This window comes from Barbus barbus, assembly GCF_936440315.1.
Source record: "Barbus barbus genome assembly, chromosome: 38".
Lineage (NCBI taxonomy): Eukaryota > Metazoa > Chordata > Actinopteri > Cypriniformes > Cyprinidae > Barbus > Barbus barbus.
The window spans coordinates 10,702,609-10,713,698 of NC_136716.1; the positions used below are offsets into that span (position 1 = coordinate 10,702,609).

General features: G+C 37.3%; 1 protein-coding gene across 1 annotated transcript; it reads left to right on the forward strand.

Moving 5' to 3' along the window:
• The first annotated feature begins 573 nt into the window (after positions 1–573).
• On the forward strand, positions 574–8,585 carry LOC306857968 (actin, aortic smooth muscle). Its single transcript, XM_079398280.1, has 10 exons — positions 574–834; positions 2,267–2,603; positions 3,866–4,037; positions 4,404–4,532; positions 5,086–5,196; positions 6,420–6,504; positions 6,589–6,750; positions 6,937–7,128; positions 7,221–7,402; positions 8,060–8,585. Exons 3-10 carry the CDS (start codon positions 3,909–3,911, stop codon positions 8,201–8,203), a joined length of 1,134 nt encoding a protein of 377 aa, XP_079254406.1. The 5' UTR covers positions 574–834; positions 2,267–2,603; positions 3,866–3,908; the 3' UTR covers positions 8,204–8,585.
• The last annotated feature ends 2,505 nt before the right edge of the window (positions 8,586–11,090 follow it).

Here is an 11,090-nt window from a genome sequence, read left to right on the forward strand (position 1 = left end):
TTAATTGTCCCTTCAATGCATTTTATTACAGCCTTGGCTTGAAATGCTGGTCCATTTTGTACCAACAAGGTGTGGTTGACTTACTGATGAAGGGGGAAAAAACACAATTTTAAGCATTTGAGAAACATAATTGTCCCAGTCTACATAAGTATGTGATGTAAAAAAAAAACATTATTTAGACAGTCTTGGTAAAGTTGTATGATGCAAATGTAAAAAAAAGTGCCAAAATCCATTTTCACATACTATTCCTTATAATTTGAGTTTGAATCTTACTGTACTTCCAAAACAGAATACAAGGCAGTGAGATGGGAGTCGGAAGTACATCTAAACATGGCAATGAAGCTGCAAAGTGTCATTAAGGATATCTACAAATCGCTTTTTACAGGGTGTGCAAACATTTCTCTTCCTCTGGCCTTTCCCCTATCCAAGGGGTCTTCCTCCATACACACAAGGGCAGAGACAATTGTGTACAACATACACTGTATTTCTCTGCAGCTGACCGTGTTTTGTGTGATTTCCCAGACCACACCTTCAGAGGGGTCATTTCTTCTCTTACATGCCTCTGAGTGCAGTGGACTGCCAAGACTTTCTTATTTACAGAACAGTTCCTTTTTTGGTGCGACAAGGCTGCGCATACTGCAGAAGGGGAAGGGAAAAGCGAGCTCTTTCCTTGAATGAGGACAACCTAGCAGAAAATGGCCTAAACCGAGACAGACGCATTCTGCGAGTTTGTTTACTTGAGAATAATCCCGAACTGAGCTCTTCCCAGGAATGTATCCAAAAAGAAAAAACACAGGCCAAACCTGCCTAAAGGGAACTGGTGCGACTAGTTGGGTGCGTGTTGCATTACAAGCTGCTTTCCTTTCTCTAGGCTGTCAAGTAATTGTTTTCTATGCATCCGTGTGAACTTTCCATTTAAAAATTGAATACATTTGCTGACTGTTAGAAGCATTCCATGGAGTTTTTCCATTGCTTGAGCCAAAATGTCACGTGATCCAAGGGCGGATACTAGAAACTTGGAAAGAAATGAAATAACTGAAACTGTTGTAGTAATTAGTATCTCAGAAACTAAACTATCTTAAAGCTCTAATGATATACAGCTTCATGGGTGTATTTTTAGAATTTCAGCAGTCAACACGTAAGACAGTTGGTTGGTTGATTATGCAAGATGTCGTTCTTCATACCTCAGTTTAAATATCTTTGTTGGTCTACTTCCTTCTGTAACTAGATATTTTCTTGTATTTATCTTATTTTTGTCACCTTAATCTAGCGTTTAGTGCACTGTATAAAAGATGAAAAAAACACTTTTCAAAGTTGTAAATAAAAAAAAAAGATTATTGGAAGATCAGATCAGAATTTCATGAGAAATTAATTTTATTTCTACACCTCTTTTCTTTTTAGTGTATTAGTCAAACAAATACTGTAGGTCCAAACAGGACTTCTCAGGCTGAAAATATTGTCAGCATTCATTTTTCCAGAAGATGATGATTCAAAATATAAACAGACCATAAAAGAGCTGCTATTATTCTTCAATATGATTCATACAGTCATGCAATTTCTGTGATTTCTTCTTCTGCCATTAGACACATCTTTGTTGAGAAAACAAATCTGATTTCCTATACATAGGACTTTTTAGCACTGATTGTCATGCTTTAGTTCAAAATGGGTTTTTGTAGTTTACACAACCCCACAAAAATCTTTTTAGAAGGCCTGTTGTCACAGTTGAAGCTTGTGAGTTGATGCCACACACATTCATGTTACCTTTTTTACATCTAGATATCCCAGCCTTATATAGTGTTTTACAAATGTGCTTCATTGGCCCAAAATGTTTATACACAAATATATACTGTTTTTTGTTGTTGTTTTTTGTAAAGGGGACTAATACTTTTATTCAGTAATGATAGCAAAATAATAACAATTATGTTACAAAAGATTTCCATTTTTTTATTCTATTAATCAAAGAATCCTGAAAAAAGTGTATCACGGTTTCCACAAAAATACTAAACAGCAACTGTTTTCAACATTGATAATATCAAGACATTTTAGCTTTGCCATCACATAAATAAATTACATTTTAAAATATATTTAAAATAGAGACTTCTTTCAAAAACATTACCAAATCTTACTGACCCCAAACTGCTCAACAGTCACCTAAAAAGGTTACCACTTTTTGTGGTATTTTTACTACGTTACTTTGAACTTTCCCACTCCCAAGTGCTTGTAGTGTGTGATCTAAATTCACTCAGCTGTTCTTTCTCTGTTTCAGGTGTGGGCTGTGATATGTGTCTGTAGTAGAGCTGTGTTTATGTTCCTGCATGGTGAGGTCCCCAAAATTTCCAAGGAGAAAAAAATAGAAAAGTGCCATTGGAATGCCCTGAGTGATGAGGCAGGAGTCCGCCTGGATTGGAGTGTTTTCTCCCAGTCACCCCTATAAGGCTTTAGTGGAGTGAGGCTACCGATCTGAGTGCAGCCCAGGCTCCTTGTTTGGGATGTGGGAGGGTGCGGTGAGCAGGGATGGGAACTACATAAGTACACCACAAGCCAGTGAGTGGTACACCATCACCAAGTGGCTAAATCCCCTCCCCCGGCCCAGCACTGTCAGGGTAAGTGTCATTCATCTCGCCTCACATCTCTCACATCCTCTCTCTTTTTGTCTCTTGATCTCCATCTCTTTCTGTCCATCCGGCTTTGTGCTTTGGAAGAGTTACCTGATGCTGATAGACTCAAATCAGGTTTTGTCAAGCTTTAAGCACTTGAACTTGAAACATGTTGAAACTGTTGTTTAGAGAAATGATTTCTGCACAGGTGTAAGCTGCTTTTATAGTGTTTTGTGAGAATAGATTCATCTTAATTTAAGTAAATATTATTGTGTATTGAGAAGTGTTTCCAAGGATTAGCACACTGGAATGATTTTCTTTTTGCAGATTTACCAATCAAAGGATATTACTGAGCGCGTTTATGTTTAAGAGGCACTAATATGCACAAATATGTCAAAGTCATCTTTATTTTAGCATCTGTAATGTGATTGTATGATGATGTTGATTGTTAAAGGCTCTGAGTTGATAGTGAAGGCTTAGAATTTAGGACAAGTGTGGAAACCCATTTGATTTGTGAGGTTTATGACTAAATATGGTTTTTCTGGACCACTGACCCATCCCCTATTTTCCTCACCCACTCTCTTTTTTCATAAAGTACTGTAGACAGGCAGAGACAGAGGGAGGGAGAGGCCAAAGAGAGACATGCTTCCCCATCATTTCCAAATTAGGAAGTTTTCCCATGGTGCACTCAGTAAGGGCTGCAGAATGGACTTAAAGGAGATGTGTGTGTGTGTGTGTGTGTGTGTGCGTGTACACATTTTCCTTAAATTTCACCAAAGTTTTAATGATATTTAAACCAATTCTGTTTTTCCTTAATTCTTTCCCAAACAAAGAGAAGAATAATGAATCAGTTTATGAATGGACTTACCTGGTACACCTTACATTCTTTGCAGTATTCCTTTTCATGGTTCAGTGGGTGTGCACACAAACTCCCACACACACGTTCACGGTTATTTCCAATGACATACACATACCATTGACTTTTGTTTTTATATTAAGCTAATTATTTTGACTATTGGATTATCCCTGCCCTAAAAGATTTTTTTTTTTTTTGCAATAACATGTATTTATTTCATTTAGGAATAATTTTTCCAATTTAGGACAGATCCAAAATGTCTCTAAAAGGGGATTTAGCTTCCTTCTTGGATCCATTTTTTTCCCATACTGTAGCTAAACATCTCTCATGCTTGACATTAGCTATTGCACTTCAAGACAAATTGCTCACAAGTATGTATACCGTATAGCATTAATAATGAATTTTCTTGTAGTGATTGTCTCCTGTAGGAGTAAGGAAGGAAATCTGAGCTGAAAATGTGTGACGACGAGGAAAGCACTGCCCTTGTGTGTGACAATGGATCAGGACTGTGCAAGGCAGGCTTCGCCGGGGATGATGCTCCCAGAGCGGTGTTCCCCTCCATAGTGGGTCGTCCCAGACACCAGGTGAGCGTCCTTCAAAACACCACTAGGGGGGCGATAAGCACTGCAGTCACTCACAGGCAACATCAATGAATACATTTTAAAGGAAACAGCAACATAAAATGCATTTTAGTTTGTATTCGAGGTTAGCTATAGCTTAATGTGCACTTACAGTTGAAGTGGGTGACAACTAACATTCATGTTATGCCCTGCGCATTTTATGTATTTGTATTGACCTGCTTCCAAATGCTTTGTGGAAAGTTGGACTACAGCCCAGATTGTCTGCATTGTACCAGATTATAAAGATAGAATTAACTAGAACTTACTCTCACTTTTCTGGGGGTTGTTTATTGTGTGACTTCTGTATGACCAGTTTTACATTTTCTTTAGGGAGTGATGGTGGGAATGGGGCAGAAAGATAGTTATGTTGGCGATGAGGCGCAAAGCAAAAGGGGAATCCTGACCCTCAAGTACCCTATCGAGCACGGCATCATCACAAACTGGGACGACATGGAAAAAGTAAGCAGATCCTATCATCAAGCCAACAGACACCAAACTAAAGCAATATGAGTGTGAATAAGGAGGGACTGTAAACAGTCTACCAAAAATATCTCTTATCTTTCCACGAACATGCCTTATTGTACTTCATGCTTAAATTTATCCTCTGTGATCTTTCCATAATACTGTACTACATTTCCATATATTCCACATACATTCCACAAATATTCCATATTTCCACATACATTCTCTACAACTATGTCCATCAAAAGCATTTTTCTAAATAACTCCAGCTATTCCCACTAATGACTCACACTGTGACGATGTCCCACATTTCATGCCACATAGTGTTATCATTCAACACATGTACACAACAGATGGTATTATTCACTATCTGTCTTGGCCCACGCGGTACCTCCTGATTGTGATCTGTTCGTTAAACTGTAATTATGAGATCAGCTTTCACTCTCTACACAAGAACACAAAGTGATTCATTTGCCCATCTATTATACTAATTGTGCATTTCATGTGACAGTGTTTTTTTTCATCAAAGTCCATTGTTTATGTTCACCAGATCTGGCATCACTCTTTCTACAATGAGCTCCGTGTGGCTCCAGAGGAGCACCCCACTCTGCTGACAGAAGCCCCTCTCAATCCCAAAGCTAATAGGGAAAAGATGACCCAGGTTTGAGCTGAATTCAAGATCGACTGACAAAGCTGATCTGTAGTATATAAAATAGACGAGCAGTTGCTTTAACTCCACCATACCTCCTTTAAGCCTTCAGGGTCTTGAGATGTTATCAGATACGCCTACAGTAGTATCACAAGACAAACAGTGAATTCAGTTGTGTGCGGTATTTTTAGAACAAAAGCCTTTGTCTGTGCTAAGTTATGCAGAAAGAACATAAAAATAAACTGTGGAGTTGTGATTAACATTCTTTTGCACAACATAAATTACACATTGTCAAACTGCAAATGTTCAATGTAAGTAATTATTTAACTGCTGCAATTGTCAGTAGTAAAAATAAAAAAATACTTTGGAAGTAGAAGAAAATTTCCCCACTGTGGCTTCGAAATGCATGTTTGAGGTATATCTACATGCAATTTAGGTTGTAGAATAAAATATGAAAATCAAGTAATGTCAACCACAGACCTTATTGACCTTATATTTCATTTGTAATAAAAAATTCAAAAAAAAAAATCCTAGGCAATTCCCAAGGGCACAAAATTCAATTTAATGTCACATGATTCTTCAAAAATCCTTGTAATATGCTGATTTGTTGCTCAAGAAACATTTCTTCTTATTATTAACTGTTGAAAACAGATGATGATCCTTTTTCATGATCCTTTGATGACTAAAATGTTCAAAGGAACAATATTTATTTTAAAGGTAATCTTTTGTATCATTAGAAATGTCTTTACTTTCACTTTTGATTAATTTAATGCATCCTTGGCGAATAGTATTAATTAAAATAATAATAATAATAATTACCTGAGGGCAGTAGTTATGATATGTTCAGATTACTTTAAACTGGCAACTTGTCTATTCAAACTGATCATCAACAGAATTCATACAGTACATCATTTGTTTAGGGAAACAGCTACACTAGTTGTGCTGTTTTAGATTACCTAAAAATAACAGCTAATTTGTTTGTAATTCACTTAAGCCTGGTTACGTTGTATGCTTGTTGTTGCATGCAGCCAGTGATGACATTTTTATAAAAAGACACATTTATACAGTAGACACAGAGTGATTGATCTACAGATTTTAAGAGTCCATCTATTGGCATTTTCAAAGAGAAGATTAATCAGAAAATCTATATTTTTAACCTACTGTTCAGTAAAACCGAAAGCACTTGGTTGATTGTTGGCTCTGTTAATAAACACAGTGCTGGTCTCACTTTGCAGATCATGTTTGAGACCTTCAATGTTCCAGCCATGTATGTAGCTATCCAAGCAGTGCTGTCCCTTTATGCTTCTGGACGTACAACAGGTCAGTTCACCTGTCTAACAGGTCAAAGCTCACATGTGACTTACGCTGCTGCACATTACCAAGCACTTTATTCTTATTAAACAGGCATTGTCCTTGACTCTGGTGATGGTGTCACTCACAACGTGCCCATTTATGAGGGCTACGCTCTTCCGCATGCCATTATGCGTTTGGACTTGGCCGGCCGTGATCTCACTGACTACCTCATGAAGATCTTAACTGAACGAGGCTACTCATTCGTCACCACTGGTGAGCTTGGACATGTAGAGAACCAGCATAATGATATGAAATATATTCATTTTTTTGTTTAAAAAATGTATGGCCAAAACAAGAAACAACTGACAATGGGATATGAAAAAAAGCTTAATGTGTTCTAATTAGTATCATTTAAATGTTTCAGTTTAACAAATTACTATTCTCATTTGACTTGTATAGCTGAAAGGGAAATTGTCCGAGACATCAAAGAGAAGTTGTGCTATGTGGCCCTGGATTTTGAGAATGAGATGGCCACTGCAGCCTCTTCCTCCTCCCTGGAGAAGAGCTATGAGCTTCCCGATGGACAGGTCATCACCATTGGCAATGAGAGGTTCCGCTGCCCTGAGACACTCTTCCAGCCATCCTTCATCGGTGATATCTCATTCCAATTTCTTCACTTCTCTTTTCAAATGATGGATTCAGAGCACTATGGTATAACTGCATTGATTTGCACTTATTGTTAGGAATGGAATCTGCTGGCATCCATGAAACCACTTACAACAGCATCATGAAATGCGACATTGATATCCGTAAGGACCTGTATGCCAACAACGTGTTGTCTGGTGGTACCACCATGTACCCTGGCATTGCAGACAGGATGCAGAAGGAGATCACTGCTTTGGCCCCCAGCACCATGAAGATCAAGGTCAGCACAGGCAGATTATGTGTATCTGATTGGATCATTAATAAGTACTATCATAGTTTCTCATCTAGCCAGGGTTATTGTTAACTAAACAAAAAAAGTCACCCTTATTTATATAGCGCTTTATACAATGAATATTGTTCCAAAGCAGCTTTACAGTAATAAACAGGACAATGCTGTTTTAAAAATGAGACTAATTCAAAATCTGCTGCAAGACAACTATTCAGTTCAAAACAATAACTATTAATTATGAAACAGTTCATTTCAGCTATAAGCAGCTTTACAGAAGGTCACAATGTTGTTATTCAGTTCAATTCAGTTCAGTGTTGGTTTAATTCAGTTCAATGAAAGCGTTGATGTTCTATTCATTAGTTATGAAACAAATTCACCAATAAAAACTGGATTAAAAACATTAACAGAAATAAAATATATGAAAAAACTTTCACTTATTTCAGCTAGTTGCCAAAGAAACTCAGTTTAAGTTGAAGTACTAAAATAGCTAAAACTGAAGTAAAAACGAATGAAAATTATATAGACAAAAAAAAAAAAATTACTAAAGCTCTACCTAGATTAAAATGAAAACAGAAAATGAAGTAAAAACTAGTTCAAATTATTAACTATATCAACAATACTAAAACTCCACTGCTTCTACCTTGCCAGATCATCGCCCCACCTGAGCGCAAGTACTCAGTATGGATTGGCGGCTCCATCCTGGCCTCCCTCTCCACCTTCCAGCAGATGTGGATAAGCAAGCAGGAGTATGATGAGGCCGGGCCATCCATTGTGCATCGCAAGTGCTTCTAAAGGACACCTCCAACTCCCTCCTGTTCCCCTAATTCTGCTATTGCTTCATAGCCTGTAAACTGTGAACGTACCCTTTACTTCCCTCTATTGTTTTGTCTTTGCACTGCCCACATCTGTTTAAATGTTTTGATTTAATTATGCCATGACAATATAGTGTTGTTCTCAATGGGTTAAAAAGCTTGATTGTGCTGCCAATATGAAAGATTTGGGAGATCCCTTGGGGTAGTGAGAATCCAGAGAAGAGGAGAAGGCATCGAGGAACAGGGCTCATTCTCCCTTGTGTTCAAATGCTACGAGGTAACACAACTGCATGTCGGCTTTCAGGCAGTCTGTATGGATACCATATGATAACTACATGAAGGAATAAAGCTCTGCAATAATAACCTGTGTTTCACTTCTTTTGTTTCTGCAACAAATTACACAGCTCAGGAGTAATATTTGCCAAATACAAATGATCTAAATTATATATTTTTTAAAATTAATAATTTTAAGAAGTAGAAATAATTCTATATACTCGCAGTCACTGTAATTTAGTTAAAACTTCCGTATACACAGGGTTACTATGATCATGGAAAACCTGGAAATATTTAAAATATTGAATTTCAAAAATAGTGAATTTCAGGCCTGAAAAACTGATGGAAATGAATTAAATTTTAAAAGGTAAATCTAGATTTCTGTTAAAGGAAATTACTGTTCTTTGTATGTATTAGTGTCATCGTGATTCTTTTTTAAAATGGGAAGATGTTAACTTAACGAAATGTTAAATTAAACTGTTCCCATTTTTGACCAAAAAATAGAGGAAAATTAATCATCATGATATGTTAAAGCACGTATGAGCAATCATTAACCTGTGATGAATCATGCTAAATGTTTGCTTCTCATTTCATCATACTATATGCATCTGTTAGCTTGGGAAGGTGAAGGCGTTTCCCACTCTAAATCAGTTACCGATTATTTAAAAAAAAAACATTGTCATGCTGTTTCAAAGCAGAGGCTGTTTTGCTTTTATTAAGAAATGCACGGAGGAACAAAATGGTGTTTGTACAGACACATATGCCTCATTGTACTCTCTTGAGCACAAAGACCCTAACAGCACATCTCAGTGGAGCCACTGGCACACAGCCACACACTGAAGAAACAACCCAATGTCACATCCTACAAGAACAAGTCAACACTTTCTGAACTGCATGAATCAGTTCACAATTTATCATACATTAAATTTCATCTTCCGCTGGTGACAAAGTTTCCTTCTCAAACCATAAAAACAGTGGAGACAAAAATCAAGTTGTTAAAATGAGGGAATGTAACCCTGAGATCAGTGCATTCAAGGCCCTCTAGTAATGCCTCTTAGGTCCCAATCTTGTTTATGCTTTTCAAGAGTCACTTCCCTTTTAATTAGATCCACATTCACTGCAATATGCTCTGGTCCCCTCCCTCCTTACCGTGGCGATGAGATTCATAGCAGACCTGTTGAAAACCATCCTGGGGTAGTGCTGCTCTTCTCTCTAGAAATATGGCACATAGTATTAGAGTTCGTACTTGACTAACTGGGGCCCAGGTCAGGAAGCAGACAGACTGGCTAAACCGACCGTCTGCTAGCCGCCTCACGTCACAGAAGTCAGTTAATTCTCAGCACATGGAGACTCCTTCACCTAGATATCACACTATAGAGACTGTGTCTGTTTCCCGAACTAGAAAAAACAAAAAACGTCCAAACCAAAGTAAGAGTAACAATTTAATTGATGTTCAACAAATAAAAAATGTTTACAATACAGAGAAACAATTGATAAAGCTTGGCTTACTGAATATCAGGTCCCTTTCTACAAAAGCACTTTTTGTAAATGATTTGATCAATGATCAAAACCTAGATTTGCTCTGTTTGACAGAAACATGGCTAAAACCAGATGAATACATTACTTTAAATGAGTCCACCCCCCAAGATTACTGCTATAAAAATGAACCACGTCCAAAAGGTAAAGGGGGAGGTGTTGCTACAATTTATAGCAATATTCTCAGTATTTCTCAGAGGGCAGGCTTTAAGTATAACTTGTTTGAAGTTATGGTGCTGCGTATAACATTATCTATTGAAACACGTGTTAGTGATAAATCCCCTGTGATGTTTGTACTGGCTACTGTATACAGGCCACCAGCAAAACTGCTAGATCTGATTACTTTTCGTCTCTTCTAGAAGAAAACAAACATAACCCCCGGTATTTAATCAATACAGTCACTAAATTAACGAAAAATAAAGCATCAACAGGTGTTGGCATTTCCCAAAAGCACAGCAGTAATGATTTTATGAACTACTTTACTTCCAATATCAATTCTATCAGAGATAATTGTAACCATGCAGCCATCAGCTACAATATCGCATCAGATATATCAGTGCACTATAGATCCCCTGAGGAACAATTCCACTCATTCTCTACTATAGGAGAGGAAGAATTGTATCAATTTGTTAAATCATCAAAACCAACAACATGTATGTTAGACCCTATTCCATCTAAACTACTAAAAGAGCTGCTTCCAGAAGTCATAGATCCTCTTTTGGCTATTATTAATTCATCACTGTCATTAGGATATGTCCCCAAAACCATCAAATTGGCTATTATTAAGCCTCTCATTAGAAAAACACAACTTGACCCCAAAGATTTAGTTAATTACAGACCGATCTCAAATCTCCCTTTTCTGTCAAAGATACTAGAAAAGGTAGTATCCTCGCAATTATATTCCTTCTTAGAGAAAACAGTGCTACACTGTGCAAACACTTTGTTGGCATTAGTGGAAGTGCATTAGCATGGTTCAAATCGTACTTATCTGAACGCCATCAGTTTGTAGCAGTGAATGAAGAGGTATCATCGATCACAATTGCGGTACAGAGTACATC